Below are 23743 nucleotides of genomic sequence, written 5' to 3' on the forward strand. Positions count from 1 at the left end.
ACACACAACCACACACACACTAGTTGATATGGAGCTTACTTACACATCCCAGGCCGTGATGGAGAGACCCGATCTGAAAAAGAAGATCCACAATGAGAAAGCTTCACCTGCCGTGTGCCGGACGAGCCCTGATCCCTACGGACTCCGACGCCAAGCTTTTAATTCTGCAGCTAAATCATTGCTCAACACTGAATTATTTGGGCCTCCAACCTGCTGGAGGCTGCGCAGCTTCACCCACGTCTAAGCTTCACACACCAGACTGAGACGCCAGCGGCTGCAGAATAATGCAGAGCCTCCACTCGAGGCTCGGCGCTCAGTCACAACTGGATTTGGCAACAGACCGGCCTCGGTATTAACTCACTAATGAGTGGGTAATGAATGAATGATCGCAGTGAAAACATCAAGGACTGGGGACATCTGTCAGGACGGCAGCTTTGTGAGACTCAGTAAAAGTCAAAGTCAGGGTTTGAGAATCTGATTTCTCCACAAAAAGAGTTCCTGAAGTAATAAAGTGCAGGCAGATACGACAGCTTAACTCTAACTGAGCGTCATGTGACAGTCAGACGGGAGGAATCCACTCAGCAAACGCCACTCACTGGTTTCTTTCCCACAATGAGCTTCTCGACCTTCTGAACCTGCGAGACGTGGTCTTCGTTGGTTTTCAACTCGCGCTTGCGGATTCTCTCATAGATGCCAACCAGAGTGTCTCGGGGGATGTCCTCTCCGTCGTCCACACCTGCAGCAGAGCGCAGGTTAACCCACCTCCTTTACTACACACATGCAGCTGATCTGTTCTCGGACGAGACAGTGACAGTGATGAGCACGGCTGCTATGACAACCTCTGAGGTTCTTGATGAAGTCCTCCAGCTTCATCTTCCTCTCGGGCTTGACGTTGGGGCTGTACATGTCTGTGTTGAGGAGGATGATGGCGAAGGCCAGGATGAAGATGGTGTCAGGGTTCCTGAACTGCCGCACCACGGTGGGGTTACAGATGCAGTAGCGCTGGCTGCAGACACAGACACAGACACATGGAATGCATAAGTGAGGAAGTTCACTGAGCGCGGAGGAAGCAGAAGTAGAACGGGTTCTGGTATCAATAATTACCTAGACAGAGAGGAACACGCGGGGTCAGGAGGAAAAGACCAACAAAGATTCACAGCTTCATAACGAGCCGTTACCTGAAGGCTTCGATGAGGCGCTCCACCTTCTGGGCCTCTCCCTGCACCCGGATGTGGTTCTGAAACTTCCTGAGGGCCTCGTCCAGCTCCATGCCCTGGAAGTCCATTTCATCCACCACGCAGCTGGAACAGAGGACAGAACAGAGGCGGTGAAGCAGGTGAGGAGCGCGGCCACAGCCGAGGCACGGCCTCCACTCACTCCAGCACGTCTCTGTTGAACTGCTTCTGCCGGTTGCCCAGGAACTCTCCGATCATCTGGCGGCTCAGCCCCTTCCTCTGCAGCAGGAAGTGGGCCACGCCCACCGGCGTGTCGGGGATGAAGCCCCTCTCCGTCAGGTACTGGATGCCCTTTTCCGGCTTCCTGGAGGAGAGGACGCGAGGCGTGAGCAGCTGCCGCGGCGCCTGAACCTGCGCCGACGCCGGCGGCTGAAAACCTACTTGTTGAAGAGGTTGAGGCCGATGCGGTAGTGCCTCTTGCGGATCACGTCGTTGCTGAAGATGGGCGAGTCCCAGCTGTTGCGCGTCTCCTTGTGGTACGTCTGCTTGCTGAGCGCCTGCTCCCTCAGACTGTCTCTGGACGACGACTCGGAGCTGCAGTTGATGGTGTCGTTGGAGTTGGACGTGCTGTTGACGCTGTCGTTGTCGCCGTCGGAGAAGTCCGACTCGGACTTGCTCTGGCGGTGGGCGGTGCCGTTGATGGCGAGCTGGGCCTCCAGCTGGCGGTGGCGGCGGCGCAGCGGCGGCTCCTCCCGCGGCGCCGCCGGCCCGTGGGAGGCGTGCTTGGGGCTGGCCTGGGCCGGCGGCGCCGCGTGGCCGTGCTGCTCGTACGCCAGCGGCCGCTTGGCGGAGCCGCGGTCCGAGCGGTCGCTGAGCTCGGCCGAGCTGTCGCTCGGGGGCTCGATGGTCAGCAGCGGCAGGTGGTCCACGCGCAGACGCTGCTCCTGGCACTCCAGCGACGGCGTGCTGCGGCAGCTGGTGTCCGTGTCGCGGCCCTCGTCCTTGGCGTCCAGGGGCCAGTAGTCCTGGGACGAGGGGACCGAGCGCAGCCGCAGGTCCGACTCGGTGCTGGAGGGCGGGTCCGCGGAGCGCGTCAGGGCCGTGGGCGGCGCCATGTCCTCCTCGTCGATGAACAGGGTCACGTCGCCGTACGCCGCCAGGGCCTCGTCGTGCATGCGCGCGGCCGCCCTGCGGCGGGACTTCACCTGATAGGGGACCTCCACGCAGCCCAAGGCGTCCGGGTCGGGGCCCTCGTCGCCCTGGAGGCTGCGACAGTTCAGCGCGTCGTCGATGGACTCGGCCAGAGACTTGACCTGTCGGGAAAAGGCGTCCTCCAGCTCCGTGATGGCGTCCGACAGGTCGGCCTGCGGCGCCGGGTGCGACGCCATGTTGGCCGGCTGGTGAACCTCCATGTCTCCACGCTCGGACTGAACCAGGGCCAGCGGAGCGCCGTCCTCCTGCGTCATGGAGACCTGCCTCCCTTCGAAGTAGGAGCTGTGCACCTTCTCGGGGCCCTCGAACGAGAGCTGCATCCTCATGTTGGACAGCACGATGCGTCTGGACATGCGGTTCTCAGACATGGAGCTCCTGAGACGCTCAAAGTTCTTGTTCATCTGATACTGGCGAAAGGCCGTCTGGATGGTGCGGGCCGCGTGCCGAGTTATGAAGCGCCCGCCGTATTTGCGCTCCAGCATCTCCACCTAAAAGAGGAGGCAGTAAAGCATTCAGTGAGCCGTGCATGAAAAGCTGCGGCGTGGCAGCGGTCACAGCACCTGCTTGTCCTGGAGGTCGGCTGACAGCTCGTAGCTCTCGGACAGCGAGCGCGAGCGCTTGATGGCCTCCTCCTCCGCCTGCTTCCGCAGGATGGACTGCGAGTGCTGCAGCTTGGGCCGCCGCGGCCTCTGGGGCCCGGGCTGGACCCCGTGGCTGTAGAGCGGGCTGTCGAAGCGGTCGGGGCTGATGGCGGAGCCGTGCGTCACCGGGCCGTAGCCGGCGCCGCCGTCCAGGGACGCGCCGCTGTCGCCGGGTCGTCCATCGCCCTCCACACTGCAACCAGAGCACAGCAGGGGGTGAAACCCACCATCGCCACCATGACAAAACTAACATAACTAACAAAAGCCTGACTCCACGTAGAAGCTCAGAAGATGAAGTGCATCGACAGCTTAGTGCGAAAAGGGCCTTAAAACGGAGAAGGGGTGTTATTCTTTAAGTCACAGAGCAGAGTGACACTGATCTGCGTAATAATTAGCGCGACCTTTTCTCTACTTTAACAGAGAGGCTACTCACTCACTCGTACCCGCTGACACACTAGCGGGCGTCTTACTGCGCGACCACCGTCTGCTCTCTATAAAGTGCCAGCTCTTCCTCCATATCTTGTCCACCATGCTGTCCGTCAGGTGAAGTCCAGAGTCCACACAGCCTCCGGCCAACTAAAGCCTAAGCTGCACCCGGAGCCAATCAGGGACCAGGGGGAGTTGCTTCATGTTTCCTGGAGCGAAGACAGACTAAGTCCAATGTCCAGGAACAAACAGCAGCGTGTGCGTTGGAGGCTCCGTCGCCACTGTTATTGTAGCTCACACGTCTCAGCTGCAGCGTAGCGTCTGACTCGACACGCCCGCACAGCGCACACTTCACTTCCCTCATCACAGCTTCAGATCAACAGCGCCCGCTGCCGAGCGGCAGAGGAGGAAGCGACTGTTCACACAGTCCTTCACTTGAAGGTGCACTATTCACGGAGACTAAGGTGTAGCTAACAGTGTCCAACAGAGACTCAGCAGGAAAACGCAAGAAAGAGATGAAAGCAGAAACGCGTGGGATCGACCTCCTTCACTAAATAATTGGTGGTGAATCAAACAACTGGAACCAGGTCCAGAAGCAACGAGCCTCACACAAGTGAACACCAACCAGTAATAAGTGTGAAGCAGCAGCAACAAGAGATCTGAAAACATACGATCGCATTCACAGAACAGTCGTCGATATAAAGCACGAGTCACAGAAGCTGTGAAGTCTCAGCTCGTGTTCTGTCACAGAACCAGAAATAGGCCGGAGCAAAACATCCCAGTACACAAACTTTACAAATATGAGGACCTGTTTCAATGCTCTGTCCCCGTGCGGCTGATGCTAAACAGATGGGAGTCCTGTAGGATGAATGCAGACTGTGCTGGAGCTCAGCTCACAGCAGCTGCAGCAGCAGAACGCAACTCTTTGTTTCCAGCTGCATTGTTTTCTTTTCCATTGTCTCGTGTAAGTCTTTATAAACAACATAGTTTTCACTTCATGCAATGTGAATGTAAAGTATGATAAATAAGTGACTGCGTTGCCTTTAACGGCCTGAGGCTCCTCTGGGGTTTGTTCTCACTGCACCGCCTCCAGGAACACTCGTTCTACCATTTTGTGTCTAATCATCCAAACATCCAGGAAATACAGTAAATGCAGCATTTTCTGCGCTAAGGTTGATAAATACTCTCCAGGAAGCAGTCGCTCATTATGGCGCGAAAAGGAGAGAAACATTTTGAAAGCTGGAATGGATTTAGAGAAAGATTAAGAGAAGGAAACTACGTGATGGAGTCCGATTGACTGCACATAAACTATCATTTACTTCCACAGGCTGTGACGAAGGCGCTGACGAACAACTACTTCCAGACACTGTCAGGACACGTGAACATGATGAATATGCACTGGGTTGTGAAGCGGCGCGGCAGCTCAGCTGGCAGTGATTTCCAGCCAGCAGATCCAGGGGCGCTTTGTTCCCTCCTTCCTGAACCCAGGCCCCCGTCCAGGCCTCAGCCCACTCCATCAGTCGGACCTGAGGGAGAAACATTCCTCCAACCCGGAAAAGACGAGTCACATCTACAGGACTTCTGGGAAAAGACGGCGGCTAATGAAGTGCAGGCCAGAGCTGCAGCGGCGCTGAGCGAACGCCCAATGAACGCTTTACAGGCTGCTCCGAGACGGAACATCACATCAATCAACCTCCACGACGCCTCTGGAGCAAAGAAAAGCACACTTTAAAAGCCCACACGCCACCAAAAACCAGCGAACGGGAAGCTTTTACTGAACATGAGCACGTAAAGTCAGAGTAAATGACCAAACGCAGGAGCAGAACTGATCGCTGCATTAACGCCACCAACAGGAAGCATGTAAACATGTAAACAAGCGTCCGTCACACGCTTCAAAGACTCAACCAGATTCCTCACTTTATTTCATTCAAAGAGCTCAGAGTCCAGATGTGAGCAGAGCCACAACGACACAGATGTGAAGGAATCGAGTGATTCCAACAGGAATAAAGCTGCTGTAAACACGAATCTCACAGCGAGGAGGGAGATAAAAGGTTGGAGGTTGGCAGACAGCTACATCCACTGAGTCACAGTAAAGAACAGAGACGCACGATGAGACGATCAGCTGATCGGCACCGTCAGCTCAAATGATGTAACTAATTAAGACCAGAAATCTCCAGTCAGTGTCATCAGACCTCATTAGGTCTGAATTAAGTCATCGCTCCTCCTCCACCACCAACAACAGCGCGCTGTGATTATCTCACTCATGAATAATTCACCCGTCCTTCACACTTCACTCAGCGTCTGCCCTTGAAAGTCCAGCCGTGAAAACGAGCCATGGCCGGCGAGCGAGCGTGTGAGCGGGCGAGCGAGCGAGCGAGAGAGTGAGAGAGCGCCTCCACTCGCCGCAGGAATGCCCTTGAGCCGAGCAGCCTCACATCCACGTCCCCTCAACGTCACGCTGCTCGTCCAGGACGCAGCCTCTGGCCCCGGCGTGACCCCATCCAATGTCAGGACGCCCCCCCACCCCCACCCCCACCCCCACGCTCACCAGCCCTTGAGCTCCAGCTCCAGCAGCGACTGCGTCTTCTCTGAGTTACACTGCAAACACCACATGCTGCTCCTCCAGACGTCAGCGCCGCCCCGGTTCCTGCGCACGCGGCCGCCGGCTCCTCACACGCGTCCCCGCTGCCGCTAGACGGGAGGCGTTCATGGCCGTCGCGCTCTCCCACAGACAAACCAAGCTCCCCGTGCTGTGCTCGCGGTGCCGGCTGGCGGCAGAATGAGGGGCGGAGGCTGCGACACGGGAGTGGGCTTTTGCCAGGCCGAGGCGTATGGAAGGGGGCGGGTGCAGAGTGGAGCAGAGACGGAAAAGAAAAGGGGGCAACGCTTCAAGCCTGCGTCAGGTGACACTGGCTGGAGGTCACGATATAAAGGAGTGAGAGATGAAACAAGGAGCTAAAAGCACGGAGGAGGGAGGAGCGTCTGGGGCAAACACTGGAGGTGGAGCAGAACAAAGTGGAGGCTCCTCTATTAATAGAGGCACTCAGAAGCGCACTAAGAAAAGATCCAGAGTCAACAGCAGCACCAGCTCAGCAGCGTGTGGTCAGAGACCCGTCAGCCAGCGGGTCGGGGTGCTGCACAGCAGGAGGCATCTGTCCAACGACCCCCTCCTCTGGACACGCCCCATGAAACCAGCAGCTACGCAAAAAGAAGCCTCAACGAGCGCCACCAGTCCCATCAGGTGAGGTCACGGAGGCGCCAGGGCCCGGTGAGTCCAGCTGCTACCGGCGCCGGAGCCGGAGACCCAGACTCAGACCATCAGCTGCCCTGACACAACATCACACATCCCACCATCGTCACAGTGGAAGTCAGGACGCCTTCAGTTTTACACCTTAGCACCAGTGCCAGTTTTTTTTAGTTTTGCCCTGATGGTTTTAACACAAGGCTCAAAGTTAAAGCATTTAGGGAAATCGGACCCAATTCGATCATTTTTACACAAACGTGAGCCGTGAAGGTTCTGCTCTCATGTTGAGCTCGGGTCCAGTCGCCGGCTCCATCCCAGTCCGCCCTGAACCGGCTCCAGATGATGTCATTGAGAATTCCAAGCAGAGGCCCCGGCTCCTCATAAAACACCATTTCTCCAACTCACTACATATGGTCTCTGTGCATTTGAGCCCCTCCCCCAACTCCCAGCGGCTCCAAAACGCTGCGATTCCTCTGATCCAGAGACGTGGACACTTTATCATGAACGCCCACTGAACATTACAAAGACACGCTCTCCCACGGTGGAGAGTGACAAACTGGGCGGCGGAGGAAGCGACCGGGAAAGTGATAACTTCCTGGAAACTGGGCTCACGGTCTATGACATCAGGCCCCGTTTCTCATTATCTGCTCTGGCTGAAAGTTCAGAACGGAAAATAAAACGAAAACTCTGCTGGCTGCTCTGGAAACAATTAGAACAGGCTGATGTCATAGTTTGATTCAAACTAAATGAAAGTAGAGGAGCTCTGAACACTGAGGACTTTGTTTGGGAGGAAAAAAAAAGAGCAAATACTCTGAAACAAAGAATTTCTGTGCTTAAGACGAATCTGGCAGCAGACGCATAAATAGAGCTGAAAGCAGAGTAATTAAAGGATGTGCTGTTGCTGCTCGTAACATGCAGGCAGCAAAGCTGGAGCAGATGTTCTGAGGCTTTTCTCTGTTCACGCACTGTTGACGGAGTCACATCTGAACAGAAACAGCAGAAACCAAAGTCCACGAACTCATATTCACAGAACTCTGTTTTAAAATAACTAAGTGTTTCCAGATAGGTTGTTTTCTTACATTTACTGACTGGGTTCTAGTTTTAGAATGAGGTTGAAGGCGTTTCTAATGTTGGACTAGGTCCAGTCGCGCTGACCGGTCTCTTTTCACGCAGAACAACGGTAACTATGACAACACGCAGAAATTCTGATGGGACAAAAAACTTTAACAAGACTCGTTTGGCTCCGTAACTTCAGAGGAACCTTTGCTCCTGATGACACGTGTTTTAGGGTCGTGGACGCTGTGAGGCGTAGTTTAACACGCACCGTGGTTCTGGTTCTGGTTCTGGTTCTCCTCCTGGGCTCCTCCCCACATGCGGGTCAGGTGTGATGACAGAACATGAGCAGGGACTCGTTCTGGACCGTGAGTCACTGCATTGCAAACAGCAGAGGCCCGTGTCCCCCCAGCACCGGGCCTCTCCCCTCCAAAAACAGAGCCACGTGAGGCTCCAAGTCTCCATGACAGAACGATACCGGGAGCGGAGAGAAAGCGCCGCATGACCTGCTGCCTTCATTATCCGCTGCTTTGGGGCTCAGACATTTGCAGCATTTTCAATGAAATTCAGCTGGAAAACGGTGTGAGAGTGAAGATGTGACAAAGGCCCCAGACATAAACAGTCTGTGGTCAGGAGGTCAGAGACTCACTGACAAAACGAGGAGGAGTGAGTCCACCGCCCCCTGCTGGGCACACGTGGAACTGCAGCATGTGGGCAGACATGTGGCAGCAGGGCCGTTCTGAGCAGTGAGGTCACGAGTGTTTTCAGCAGCGCTGCCTTTTCTGGACGGGGGCGGTGCACAAATCTATTTGAGGCTGTGCTGGACTCACACCTGTCTCGTGTCAGCATGCGCTGCCTCACAGGCCACGGCCTCTTATGAGTCTGCTGCAAATAAGTACGTATGCAACTTTAAAAATACATGAAGCTGTGTTACAGCTCAAACAAGCGTCGCAGAGCATCTGTCTTCCTGTCTAACTGCACCACCGAGGCCCATCCATCATCCTGTGTCTCTGCTACTGATTCCAAAACCCATTTCCAGGAGCCGTCCATTAATATCGTCCAGAGGGACAATAATAAAAAATATCTCCATGCCTAGATATAAACCAGACACAGTTTAATCTGTGTGTGTGTCTGGAAACGCCATCAGCTTGAGGCTAAATGACATCATTGAATCGGGTGAATTGACTCGAAGGCTCAACAACGGCGCTTCCAATCAGATCCATTCACTGCATCAGCAATAAGACAAACGGCTGCGGAGCTTCTCCGTGTTGTGTCCCGTTTAAGTCATGTTGGTAGAAGTCAAGCATGAAATGGAGCTGGATAAATATTTCTAGAATTAAAAATAATCTTCAGAAATGTGACTTCAAGGGTGAATAGAGAGGAGGCACCAGTGCCTCCGTCTGTGCTGCAGCCGGCTGTGAGCGTCCACATGCAGATACAGGCGGACGCAGCGCCAGCGTTGTTCCACCATAAAAGCAGCTCTTCCATGTTGGGACGCATCGGCTACAGTCACTGCGCCTCCATCACAGGGAACCATCCAGTTTCTGCTCCACTTGGAAGCGACAGCATGACAGGAGTCCCTCATTTGGCCGACGTGGACACAGTCATTCATAAAACACAATGTATTAATAATGGAGCAACGTCTCTAATATATAATACAATAATATAAAGCTTCTACATCAAAAAAGAAATATGAGGAGCAATGAAAACCTGATGGTTGGTGTTTAAACATTAAGATGACGCCACAGATGAAAGTTCATCAGTAAGAAAAAAGCACCTAAAGGGAAATAATTCACAACGGCTCTCATTTAAACCTTTGCTTCGTTGTTTGGACAAGAAAAGGCTCCTCCACGTCGCAGAGACGAGCAGGAAGCAGTCAGTCACTGATAAAAGCTGTCCTCCAGCTACCGTTCAGCTGAGGAATGAATTCACGGTGACATATTCCTGTGGAACACGATATCCTGAGCGTGCAAGTTCCATTCATGCCTCACTTCCACACGAGTCAGCAGATCTTCAAGCAGCGGCTCCTACACGGCACAAGGATTAACACCCGGCAGGGGAGCTAATGTTTCTGGCTTCGTTTGAGTTTATTGGATGCTTTGCATGAGGGACGAGCTGTCAGGAGGTCAAAAAACGCCTTCATAGAAGCTTCAGACGCTCAGTGTGGAACCTCCTGCTTCTCCACTGACTCCACAATAAATACTTGGACAAGGATGTGGTTTATCAGGAGGCGGCAACAGAATCCTCCACTTCCCATCAACATGTGGCTGACCTGAATCTGTCATTTAATAAGTGAACTCCCCAACAGCCTCCAGTCAATCAAAGCAGGAGGCGGCTTCGAATGACAGCAACTCGCAGAAACACGTTTTATCCAGCAGAACATTTGTACTGCAGCTCCAGCCTGAGTCACAGCAGTTCACCAGCATCTGAGCTCATACAGTGTTAGTACCAGCAGGTAATAATACTGGAAATGCAACCGAGCATGAATAAATATGAATCACGGTACATTTAATGTGACCTGCTTTAGTTTCATCTGAAGTTTACTTTAACCTCAGCCAAGATTCACCAGCTGAAAAGCTAATTCTCCTTTTTGACATTACTTTCCTTTAAATGATGATGATGATGATGCAATAAAGAACAAGAGATTTACAGCGTCTAATTATCCCAGAGGGAAACTGGTTTCACAGAACGTAACTCAGCAACGTCCTGCAGCGTGACAACAACATCACAGCACATGTGACTGGATGCAGCGTAAACAAAGGGCCGACGGGCACGTGATTCACGGACACAGAGCCGCTCTGTGCTCTGTGTCCATGAGGCAGAGCTGCCTCCATCAACAAAGGCCCCACCACCACAGCTCTCTGCTAATGACACACCAGCTTTAATGAAGCTGGACTCAGGCACAGGGCTGCTGCCTACAGGAGCCGGACACAGGATGTCAACAGGATGTTTGATGAGCAGGAATGTGCTGAGTCAGCAGATGCTGGGACGGAGCCTGACCGACATCAGCCCCACGGACCGACAGGCTGCTGAACCACACGAGCAACAGGGGAAGACACCATGAACACAAACAGCGCCAGCTACGGAGCGTCGGCATCGAAGAGCAGCACGCGCTCCACAAACGGCACAAACGGCACAAACAGCACAAACAGCACAAACTGCACAAACAGCTGGCTCCATCCGCTCACAGGCCTTTCACCACCATCACATGAACGCCTCAACACGAGCGGCTGCAGATGTTTTCTTTCATAAATATCGGCTAATTATTATTCGAAGCCCAGAGCAGCTCATCACACGCCGGCTTCAGCTCAGGAGCTCCCACCTACCTTCACTCTCTGCCTCAGGTCTCGCTCTCAAGCAGAGAAGCCGAGCTACGCTCTCACGCTGGAGACCGGGAACCTGCATCCGCCTCATTCATTCTCCCTGATCAGCAAATTCTCCTCAACATCAATGAAAAGAGGAGGCTCTGCTTCCAGAGCGCCTCCCCCTGCCTCACCCCTGCCCCCCCCCCCCTCCACCGGCCTCCCGCCACCTCACCCCTGCCCTTCTTGATCTCATCCCCAGTTCTTCCCCCTCTGTGGCCATTTATTCAGCTGCTGTGTCAACGGCTGAGCTTGTAGCTCTACAAGGTCACAGCGTTTGTTTGGTTCTGCCTTTTTCTCCACCCGCTTCAGGAAACACTGCTTTGCTGAGGGGAGAATCTGAGCTGTCAAGCAGAACGTGGCATTCAGAGCACAGTTCAGAGAGGTTAGATAACAGGTCCAACAGGGACAAGGAATTAAAGGAATAAGACTTTGTCCAATGTGAAAATAAACCACCCTCTGAGTCTCAACAAGAAAGGCTCCAGACCTAAGTTGAGGGTTTGAGTCGTCTGCTGCTAAATAATGTCGTAATAATGGTGTGTTTAGCAGCTACGAGGGAGGAGACAGGAGCCCCCTCTGCACCCACAGCTCAGCTCCGGATCCAAAGGCTGAATGAAAAATGACTGCATGAGTGATCAGCAGTGGACCGTCCACACAGAGACACCCTCAGACCAGAGGTCTCTGCCAACAGATGGCGCTCGACCACAGTCAGCGATGGAGGAGGATGGAGGAGACAAAGGGGGCACGGAAACAAGCTGATCTGGAGCAGTGGGGGAGTTATTGTTCCTAAATGGGGGAGAAGGAGAGCAACTCACCAGGGAGCTCATTTACACTGACAGGTTGGAGTCTGTGCCAGGACTCGGCTCTGATCTGTCAGACGTGTACAAACTATTTCAGCCCTGAGTGGCCCGTATTTTGAAAAGAACTGTCTCCAGGCTGGGTAATAAGGCCCGACATCCATGAACACTGAGCCGGGGACCTACTGACATTCCCACCAACAGTCCTGTGATTCACACTGTGGCATGAATGAAAAACAGAGACAAACAAATTAGAGTCACGTCATCCGTCATGTGCACGGATCTTCGTGGCCAGTTGCCAAGGCAACCGAATCACACGTTTCATAGCTTTACCAAGTGCAGGTGCTTCAGTATGACCAGAAAACACACACAGCCCAAAGCAATTAGTCCAACGAGGGCAAACATTTAACTTTAATGACTGTTTACCAGCTTCATTCGCAGCCTCCCTCACAGAGTGAAGCCAAACGAGCCAGGATCAAATATTCAAAGGGAGAAAAACCCAAATGTTTCAATCAGCCTTAGAAGTGACTCCACTAGAGCGGTGCTACAAATGAGCCATGTATGAGACACATGCTCATCACATTAGCATCAGGAATCAGGACACTGCTGGTGTTTAATCTTCTGTCCAGTGTTTTAGCTATTAATTTGCATCTTCGCAGGCTGAGCCGAGCTGAACGCTCCCAAAGGCAACGATCGGCTTCATAAATGCTGTTTGCCACTATCCCCTCACCCTCACGTCCCCCCACATCACACTGTGGATAATGAGCAGCTGCTCCGTCACAAGAAAGAGTAAACAGATGAGCAGCGACAGCGAGCTGAGCTGTGGAGGCTCGGCTTGTTCAGCGCCGTGACTGATAACGCGCTGACGTCCACGCCACAGCACGAACACGGCACGGACACGCCACGAACACGCCACGAACACGGCACAGACACGGCACGGACACACCACGGACACGGCACGAACACGCCACGAACACGCCACGGACACAAACACGCCACGGACACGGCACGGACACGCCACGAACACGGCACAGACACGCCACGGACACGGCACAGACACGCCACGGACACGCCAGGGACACGCCACGAACACGCCACAAACACGCCACGGACACGCCACGGACACGCCAGGGACACAAACACGCCACGGACACGGCACGGACACGCCACGAACACGGCACGGACACGCCACGAACACGCCAGGGACACGCCACGAACACGCCACGAACACGCCAGGGACACAAACACGCCACGGACACGGCACAGACACGGACACGCCACGAACACGCCACGGACACGCCACGAACACGCCACGGACACGCCACGGACACGCCACGGACACGCCACGGACACGCCACGGACACGCCACGGACACGGCACGGACACGCCACGAACACGCCACGGACACGCCACGGACACGGCACAGACACGGCACGGACACGGCACAGACACGGCACGGACACGCCACGAACACGCCACGGACACAAACACGCCACAAACACGGCTCGGACACGCCACAGACACGCCACGGACACAAACACGCCACGGACACGCCACGGACACAGACACGCCACGGACACGCCAGGGACACGCCACGGACACAAACACGCCACGGGCACACCACAGACACGCCACGGACACAAACACGCCACGGACACAAACACGCCACGGACACGCCACGGACACGCCACGAACACGCCAGGGACACGCCAGGCCATGGACACAGATATGCCACAGACACGTCAGAAAATTGCCACACCACGGACACGCTACAAACACGTCATGGACACGCCACGCAGATGTGCATGTGCATGAGTGGCAGGAGGACCAAGGAATGTGCATATAGAAGCTGCAGTGCAGCAGAATGAGCTCATCACCAACCCCCCCCCTTCACTGCCCTCCCCCTCCTCCCCCTCCTCCCCTTGCCATTACATAAGTTAATGCTGCACACACCCTCATTACTTTTCAGGCAGGCGCTGTGAAGAGATGCAAAGGAATATGTCATCAAACATAGAATGACAGCAGACTCAGCAACAGACGGACTCTGTGTCTTCAACCGATCACAGATGAGACGAGGTCGTGTTTTAGACTCATGCACATTACGGAATCAAGAGAGTTCCTCCCAACATGTGTCTTCTATTGGAAACGGCTGCATGTTCCCATCAAACACCTCAGTGAATGAGAAGTCCTCTCTCTGGAGGCTGGAATTCTGGAGCATTAGCGTAAACAAACAGGCTCCACAGATAATTAGCATTTCAAAAGCTTCAGCTTAACATGAGCAGTGCAGATGCTGCTGCAGAGGCAGCATCCCCAAATAAAGTCAGCCATAATGTTTCAACCCTGCAGCGATAAAAGTGAAGAAGCGGTGAAACTGCTTCATTCTTACTTCTTTCCCTTTCAGCTAAAGCACATTAGCTCGTCTGCTACTAAGCTGCTCCCTGAGCAAATGATTTTCCTAAAGGTGATGTAAGAAAACTAGCTCCTACACCTCAATTATTCATACACTGACTGAAACCTAAGCATAGGAGAAGCTCTGTGCATATCAGGTGCACGAGACGCTGCATCACGCTGTTATTCTGGTCAGAGGCCCTGGAAAAACACAACCCGTAATGATGCATCACACTGACAACCAGCACAACACACGGATTCCACTGAACCAGCTTTGCAGCAGCGTGACGAACGCTGCTGTTATTTTTACTCAATCCACACAACCCTAATTGTAAATTAAGAGCTCACGTCTTCATCGAATCTCTGTCGCTGACATTGAGCTTTTCCAGCCTGGAGGATTTTTGAACTCACCACAGACAAACTGAGACGAACTTTCTATTACAAACGTTAGTCGCTCCCTGACAGCAGAGCTCGGCCGCGCTGGTGCCGGTGCTGGTGCTCCAGGCCCGGTCCAGGCCGTGGCTGTGGATGGATGTGGACCCAGCAGCGAGCCTGATCCACACGTTAAATAAATCAGACCGCGATCAGATGAACGCTGCTACACGACTCTGCTGCTGCTGCAGTCACAGACGTGTACTATGACAGAGGGAGGAGCAGCAGCGGACGTGAACGTATGCACAAACTCACGACCCCCAACAATACAACTACAGGCGTCAGATAAGACGACATTTGAATGACAGCAGCAGAACAAAGAACAGGTCAGTGTGTCTCAATGTGGAGCATTTCTGCCTTCATTCAGAAGACAATCTATGGAGCGACGCCCTCTAGAAGAGAAACGAGCAGCGATAAAACGCTGAGGACACAAAAAAGAAGGAGCCTGAAGGACCGTGAACACGTCTGCTGTTTCCCTCCGCTCTGTTTGGAGGAGGGAACCACCAGGCTGGAGCCAGACAGGAATGTTCCTGGACCCGTCCAGCAACAACTATCTGCTGCCGCGGCTGCAGCTGCAGCTCCTACCTCAGGGTTCGGCTGGTGATGCAGTACTTCCACATGGCGCTGCACGCGGCTGTGACATCACCAGACAAAAATGCAGCACGCACCAAAGGAAGCTTCAAAAAAGTTTGAAAAGCACAAAACGCCACAAGGTCTCATTAAATGACTTCGAGTCTGTGTTCACTCCCTCGTTGACCACAAATTACAGCCTCCATCCTTCACTTTCCACTGAAAAGCCACAGAGAGGCTCATTCTTCGCTGCTGAAGTTACTTCTCTGCCCCAGTTTACGCCGGGCTCAGTCTTTCTGCTCCAGCGAGCTGCTCCATGACCAAGTAAGGTAACGGCTGGGAACATGTAGCAGGAGAAAATCATGCCTCCGCTCCACAAAAGCTCTCCACCCACAAGGAACCAGCGCTGGTGAATCCCAGGATGCAGCTCCAGCGTGGAGGGGCCGGGCCTGAGTCCACAGCGCGCTGCATGTGAGCAGCGCAGCCACCGCCACCCTGTGACCAGCATGTTCCAGCAACGCGGCGGAACAAACACCTCACAACATGTGGAAAAACAGCGGTTCAGTCCGACCCACAGAGCGAAGCCCAGTTCTGTAAAAGCCAAGAACAAACCCAGATGAGTGTGTCATCAGTCACAGCTGGAGTCCTGCCAGCATTAATGTTAACGGACAGACCGCTGCTCCCCAACCAGCAGCTCTTCAAACAGACCCCGGATCAGCGCTTCGGCACCACAGGAAGCGCAGGTGGAGGTTCCGTCTCTTTAATCTGACTGGAAACGGGCTGCACCGCATTCACAGACAGAGCGAGTGCCGCGCGGCCACTAAAGCTCTGCAGCAGGTGAAAGGTGAACGAGAGCTCATCACAGACAGGATCCCAGCGCCCAAGAAGCGCCGTGAAGGCGCCCTGGAGGCACTGGTCCCATGAACGCATCCACCTCCCAGCTGCTTTTCACACCTACCTCTTGTAAAAGCTGCTGTGTGGCTGCAGACACAGCACGTGCCAGTAATCCAGGCAGAAGGCTTTGAGCTTCCACATCCTCACAGCGTCAGGATCCCACTGCTCATGTCTGCAGCGCCCAGAACCGGGCGCTCCCAGCCATGCCCGACCCAGGGAGCCGGCCCACAACCAGCGCTGCACAATTACTGTGAAGCCGGCATCGAGGAGCCGCTCCCCAGAGCAGGAAGCGCTGGCTGCTTGTTTGAGCCTATTGAGGTCAGGCTGCCTGTCCTCACAGCGCCGGCCGTGCTCTGCACCAGCAGCTCAGCTGGGACGGTGCCGGGACCAGAGACGTCTCCTCAGCTCGGTCCGGTCTTCATCCTGCAGCTCCTCCTCCAGTCAAACCCGGGCACCTTCTCTCCTCCCGCCTGCCTCCGCTGATCTTCTCCCGTTCTCTCTGCTCTCCCTCTCGCTCCGACAGCTGCTGCCATCCACACAGGACCTCCCAGAAATGTGCCGATTCTGGTTGCTAGGCAACACACCCTACTACTAAAGCTTGGAATGGAAGCCTGGCAGCGCTGCGTGTGATTGGCTGCTGCTGCAGCAGGGAGGGGCTGCTGAAATGTTGGATGACCACATGGGTTAATGCTCAAATAAATGAGCCTCATGTCTTCAGTGTCCAGTGACCCATCAAGGTCACGAAAGCATCGTGGAAACTGAGTCACGTGCAGAGAAACGTCAGATGTCTTTTTATTAAAGCACCTTCACACGTGTTCAGTGGAGCTGGAGCCGTCGCTCCTCGCGCTGCGGTGTCGTGGGAAAGGCTGCGAGGGGCCTCTCATCAATATTCAGCCTCGTGGGTGCGAGTGCAAACACACAGACTGAGAAGGCGGCGTGTTCACAACAACACGTACACGGCTGCGTGCACTCACGGTGGTGTGTGCGTTCACACTGGCGCGTGTGCGTTCACACTGGCGCGTGTGCGTTCACACGTGTGCGTTTGTGCGTTCACATGGTCGCGGGTGCGTTCACGCGCGTGCGTGCGTGTGCGTTCACGCGGCTGCGTGTGCGCGTTCACACGCGATCAGCGCGTCGGCGCCGCTCACACGCCTCCTGGCACCAGACCCACGGCCCGTCTCCCGGGCCAACGTATAGAAGCCGCACAAAGCCCGGTGCCGACATTCACCATGTCACCACTCACGCAGCTCGCAGCAGATGAGGACGCCTTCAAGCCGCCTTCTAGTTCATGTGAAGCCTTTAGTGGTGAATGTGGGAGGAGCTTCCCAGCAGCGATCATTTGTTACGAAGGAGATGATTTTAAGGTGTTTGTGCGTCGTTAACCTCCATCCAGTGCTGACAGTGCACGTGTCCACCTCCACCTACTGTACTGTTAACGCAGGCGGTGCAACCAGTGATGACGCGTCTTTGTAGACGTCAAGGTCATTCTAGAGCAGCAGGTAGAACCGCAGAACCAGCGGCCGTCCTTCATCCGGCTACAGACGTGGGACATGTTTCTACTGATGCCGGTGAGTCGTCAGCTCAGACGACCTCATGAGTAAAACCCTGTGACAGGCCTTCAGCCTGTGGAGGATGGAAGATGACAGTCAGAGCCGAGTGTCACAACGACGAGCTGAAGCTGCAGCTCCAGCCTTTTACCAGGGATGTGAACCACCACAAGTCAAACTATTCAGACTCAAGAACCAGGCATCAAAGTTAGTGACTCTCTATAGAAAAGATCACAACGCGTGACAGTGACGTGTGAGAGACAGCGAATCTGATGTGTTAGAAAAGTTCCCCCCCTGGTGGCAGACGGAGGAAGTGACTCACTGTCACTGTCTAATTGATAGCACATCAGAGACGCATTAAAACCAAGGCCGGCCTCGAACAGGATGAGGGAGGATTCGCTCCTCCAGGTCCAGTCCTGGATCCACACAAACAGAGGGAACAAGCCTCTGTGGCAGCGTTTCTGACCCGAGGCAGCGCACGGAGCCGCGAGGCCGCACTCAGACCTGCCGGGAAATGGATTTAGGTTCCCATCAATGATCCACACGGCTTCAGAACCTCACAGCCCTGACAGGATTTACCTGCATAGCATGAAGTCAGCACAAACAGAAATCCAGAGTCACGAAAGAGAGACGAGGTGAAAGGAAGCCTGCGTTGTTGCATGAGTCACTCACTGGAAGCATGTGACGACTACGGAGGAAAGCTTAGAAATGAGAATGAAAGTGACTGGATGATTATAGATCATGTCTGCAGCACGGCGTCACTGCCTCAGCGCACAAGTACCAGCTGCTCAGGAGGCTCCAACTCACTGGGACCAGCCACCCCCACTGGAGGAACTGGTGTGAGGGTCCCTTCACTGGTTTCAGGATTCTCCCACTGGCTTGACTGGTTTCCTCATCCTCACATTGGTTTGACTGGTTTCCCCGTCCTTCCACTGGTTTCCCTGTCCTTCCACTGGTTTGACTGGTTTCCCTGTCATTCCACTGCATTGACTGGTTTCCCCGTCCTTCCACTGGTTTGATTATATTCCCTGTCCTTCCACTGGTTTCCTCATCCTTCCACTGGTTTGACTGGTTTCCCTGTCCTTCTACTGCATTGACTGGTTTCCCCGTCCTTCCACTGGTTTCCTCGTCCTTCCACTGGTTTCCTCGTCCTTCCACTGGTTTCCCTGTCCTTCCACTGGTTTGACTGGTTTCCCCGTCCTTCCACTGGTTTCCCCGTCCTTCGCCTGCATTGACTATATTCCCCGTCCTTTCATTGGTTTCATCATCCTTCCACTGGTTTGACTGTTTTTTTCCCTGTCCTTCCACTGCATTAACTGGTTTCCCTGTCCTTCCACTGGTTTGACTGGTTTCCCCGTCCTTCCACTGGTTTGACTGTTTTCCCCGTCCTTCCACTGGTTTCCCCGTCCTTCCACTGGTTTCCCCGTCCTTCCACTGGTTTCATCATCCTTCCACTGGTTTGACTGTTTTCCCCGTCCTTCCACTGGTTTCCCTGTCCTTCCACTGGTTTGACTGGTTTCCCCGTCCTTCCACTTGTTTCCCCGTCCTTCCACTGCATTGACTGGTTTCCCCGTCCTTCCACTGGTTTCCCTGTCCTTCCACTGGTTTGACTGTTTTCCCTGTCCTTCCACTGCATTGACTGGTTTCCCCGTCCTTCCACTGGTTTCCCCGTCCTTCCACTGGTTTCCCCGTCCTTCCACTGGTTTCCCCGTCCTTCCACTGGTTTCCCCGTCCTTCCACTGGTTTCCCCTTCCTTCCACTGGTTTCCTCGTCCTTCCACTGGTTTCCCCGTCCTTCCACTGGCTCAGCAGGCTGACACCTCAGCCGGTCGGCGCTCGCTGTCCATCTGCAAACACTTCGGTGTCACAGCGGTCGTGGGGTCAAAACGTTTACGTGCGCTGGCGGAGTCTGTCAGTAAACACATGCATGTGCAGCATGTGTCCCGGCCACCGAGCTCACGTGCTGCCTCTGAATCATACGTAGCTGTCGTTGCAGCTGCAGCGTGCTCAGTGGCCTCGGTCTGCAGAGCCAGCACACGAGGGCTGAGGGCGGAGGAATGTGCTGTCAGAGCCTCAGCTCTGCTGACGCACTCTGCTTTTCATCAGTGCTGACGTCACTTGAACAGAACCTCTGCTCCCTCGTGGAGTAATGGCTTCATGGGGACGGATGCCCTCTGAGAACGTTATGTCAGTGAGGCCTGAAGCCAAGAGGGCATGAGCCACTAATTCCTGAACTATGATTAAAATAGTCTGCGCTGGTCTCTGGTGTCTAAAGGTTCGCTGTATCGCAGACATGAGGCAGTTTCATCCACCACAGTCAAACACGTCTCCACTCATATTCTAACTCGGAGCCACCTCGGTGCCAGAGCTCAGAGCTCATGGAAATCCCAGGATCCCGCCTGTCACCTTCTGTGGCACCAATCCAGAGGGACTGGGAACTGCCAGCGATGATGAACTCACCAGGCTCATCTGGGCCCAGCGGCTCATTAAGAGGACCCTGGGCCAGATGTTCTCTGCCTCAGTGTGTTTGACAGAAAAGGAAGAGTCTCCTCTGTCAAAACCAAGCGCTAAGTCATCGATTTCGCTCAGCTGATTAGTGACTCTCTGTGGTTACAGCTCTGCGCAAACAGGGAAATAAATCAGCCACCACGTCAGAACGACTTCAAAGAATCCTGCAATGAAATAAAAACACTAAGATGTGAAGTGTATTTGTGCCTTCACATTAGCTGCACTGAAGGAGACCGTGGCTGATGCACGTATCAGAGCGTGGAGCCCAGCAGCTCGTGGGTGCGTGTGTAAACATGCATGGATGCACCATGAGGACCCGGAGCGATGCACACTGCAAACGCTGCACCGAGGATGTGAAACGTGCCTCTGCCGAGGACGAGGAGGACGCTGCTTCAGCCGAACGCTGAGCACGATGAGCAGCAGGCGAAGTTCAGCTCCACCACACGACTCCATCACCCACCTGCACCATGTTACAGACTCATGCTTCCTGTGCAGACCAGCCCGAAATACCAGCCGCATTTCACACACGCACACACACACTGTACCAATCACACACGAGAACACACTCACACACACCAATACACAGCACAAGCTGCGAGGAACTCGTGCGCCCAGCGAGCTGTCACAGCACCATCCACAAATGACTCATTTTTCCAGGCACCTAAAGCTCCAGACGCGTCTCTGTTGTGATTTTACTCATATTGTTTCACTCACAAGCACAAAACAGCAGCCAGGTTTTCGTAGGTATTGATTCATGCTGGTGTAACGTCGCCGTCTCTTCGCCGTCCTCCCACAGGAGGCAGCCTCTGTTTACTAGGACAGGATGGAGCCCGGTGTGGATGGAGGTGACTCAGCAGAGACGCAGTGTTTTCCACCTCCACCCACTCCGCCGCCGCCTGCATGAATGGGAGCTACACCCATTCAGCGTATCATCTGCACGAGCCCCACTCAACGTCCTACTCACATGTCGTAGAGTCGGTACCCCATGGCAGAGCCCGGTCTGCTGGAGTGGGACCCGGGCTCTCGGCTCCGCCGGGGGTCCGTGCTGCTCACCACGGCGCGCCACACGCTTGGCTTGTCCATCCTGGTGCTGGTCAGCGGGACTCGACGGTGGGACGGCGTGCGCACGGCTCTCACTCACGGGCGTTCACTCTCCCTCCCAGTCACAACCACAGGCTGCCAGCGAGCTGCGTGTGATGTAACCAGGAGCATCCAAGAGGCTGGCGGAAGGTGGGGGGGGGTCTGTTGATGGTGATGGACGGAGGAGGTGGAGGGGAGGGTCGGAGTCAAGAACCCAAAAGGAGCTGTATGTTCAGCAGAAGAGACGCCTGCCATTCAAAACCAGATGTTACGACTATGAGGGGATGAAAGCGCTGGGAGGCGGCCTCTTCAAAATAAAAGCACAAGGCCGCCAGCTGCTGGAGAGCTACTACCACTGTTTATTGCCCCTTTTAAACACAGGGAGGCATCTCTCTACCCTCTTATCTGCCCTCAGTAGTACAGTCCTCAACAGGGCCACACGATTGGCTCCTTGGTCTCCATAGAAACAGGAGGATGTGTCAGAGATAGGGCTCATTATAATGCCTTCTCTCCCCTCCCTCCCATTTTGTTTTCGCTCCATCTCTCTGTATCGTTTGTCATTTCTCTTCTCGCACACACACCCCTTCCCCTCCCTCTCCATCCTTCTCTCTACTGGAATCAATGCACTTCTCTCTGTAGCGTCTTTCAAAACAGATGAGGCTTTTGAGTCTAAGGAGAGCTGGTGCAAGCAGGTAAAGATGCTGCAGTGCTCTGGTTAATTATGTCTGCGGCAAAAAATATTAAAAAAAGTACCCTGCAGATCTGAGGCAGAGATAATATAATGGAAGCTTAAATAAAACAGAACTAATCCTGAGGAAGACACGTTTCTGCAGCTCCCTCCTTTATATCGACAGACACAAAGTTGGAGGAAAGGAAGTATGTTGCTTGCACAGACGTTGCATCATGTGGAAGCCAAGCTAAGGTCGAGGAAGTGTGAAAGAATAAGCAGAAATAAAGCAACATTAGCAAAGATTTCATCCAAATTCAGGAAAAATGGGCAGAACCATGCGGCTCCTGACAGAAGAGACGAGTCAGCGCCTTCACCAGGTGAGAGTCTCTGGTGTTCGGACGCTCTGAGCTCCTGGATGAGAACCGACGAGGCCTCTTCCTCACGGCGTCGTGTTGTAATAACACGATCGGATAAGATCGTTATAATAAGTAGAAACTCAGTTAAACTGATGAGGATAAAGATTTCTGCAGCTTTAGGCAAAAAGGAAGTTTCTAATCCCATATTTTTAGTTTTTGGACATATGATCGACTGGGACCAGTTCACTCCTCATCGGCCACTCATCGAACACAAAGACGGCTAATTAGCGCCTGGTTCCCGTGCACTCATGGACCCTATGAACGCGCTGAAGGAGCTCCATCCTCCTCCCAGCGAACCCTCAGCAGCATTTAGTAGTCAGCGCACGCCCACAGGAGAGCAGAGCGCGAGCATGACCGCTTTCCCAATTGACAAATAACCTTAAACTCAAGATTTCAGGCTTGTGCAACAAACAGGGAGGCCTGAAGCGGATCCAGTGCGGCTGTGCTCACATCAGAGAGTCTCTGCGGCCGTCAGAGCAGGACTGTGCCTACGCTGGCGTTGTAGCAGCGAGCTCCTGCTCCGCTCTGTGGCCATATGGCCTGTTTTAAGGCAGATGGCCTCTGTGCACGATGGGCTTTCAGACCATCTTCACTTACTGCACATTTACTGCAGTGCAAAGTTACTGAGGCCAAATTATTAAAACACCTGAACAGTTTAAAGGCGTTTGATTAAAACACACCTTTTTGTTTTGGGTCACACGTTTCATGACTAAGCAACTCTTAGAGCTCCACTAGAACATTGTGTGATGCAGCATAAATCAGGGCAAAGTATTTGCAGGAGTCCAGACTGAAGCAGGACTAAAACCAACCAACAGAAATGAGCAGGAAGCCTCAGGTGCAGAGACGGAGGACTGGTCTAGAGGAACGAAGCCTCTGCAAACATCTGATTCTGCACTTTCACGCCTTAGGATGAAAACAAAAGGAGATCAGCATTTGTTTGCTGACGGACTCATCTATTAACGGAGCAATCAGCTGCAGGAGTGTCTCCACACGCTGCACGTGCCCCAGCTGGAACGTCTGGTTGCTTTCTGGCTGAACTGGATGATATACTACATCATGTACATCTTCTTGGTGAATCGTGTGTGACCTGATGCGGCGTCTCAACGTCAGCAGCATCGTGAAGCAGCACCCAGGCGGATGAACGGCCGCTCCCACAGCAGTAGCAGCTGGCCGCCACTAGATGGCAGTGCATGACCTTCAGCCCCAGCCAGCATCACCCAGATGTGAGCAGCACCGCTGCTAATGTGGAGCAAACATTCCTCTCTGGAGCTCTGTACTGTAACAGCACGTCTGTGGCTTTAACTGTTTGATGATAAAACACCGCACCAG

General features: G+C 53.9%; 1 protein-coding gene across 11 annotated transcripts in view; it reads right to left on the reverse strand.

The window, feature by feature from the left end:
• LOC114858260 (IQ motif and SEC7 domain-containing protein 1-like) overlaps positions 1 to 23743 on the reverse strand; it is a 48953-nt gene that overhangs the window by 6964 nt on the left and 18246 nt on the right. For 6 of the 11 annotated variants that reach the window (XM_029155257.3, XM_029155255.3, XM_029155258.3 and 3 more), the window contains 7 exons: positions 2948 to 3221; positions 1617 to 2875; positions 1378 to 1539; positions 1179 to 1301; positions 840 to 1006; positions 597 to 736; positions 44 to 73 (listed from right to left, as the gene is read on the reverse strand). In XM_029155257.3, the coding sequence (XP_029011090.1) occupies positions 44 to 73; positions 597 to 736; positions 840 to 1006; positions 1179 to 1301; positions 1378 to 1539; positions 1617 to 2875; positions 2948 to 3221 (2155 nt within the window). Of the gene's footprint in view, positions 1 to 43; positions 74 to 596; positions 737 to 839; positions 1007 to 1178; positions 1302 to 1377; positions 1540 to 1616; positions 2876 to 2947; positions 3222 to 3461; positions 4721 to 6002; positions 11157 to 15315; positions 15828 to 16258; positions 17176 to 21212; positions 21855 to 23743 lie in introns of those variants that run through there. The other 5 variants (XM_029155259.3, XM_029155262.3, XM_029155264.3 and 2 more) reach the window with 5 other exon arrangements.

This window comes from Betta splendens, chromosome 7 (genome assembly GCF_900634795.4).
Source record: "Betta splendens chromosome 7, fBetSpl5.4, whole genome shotgun sequence".
Lineage (NCBI taxonomy): Eukaryota > Metazoa > Chordata > Actinopteri > Anabantiformes > Osphronemidae > Betta > Betta splendens.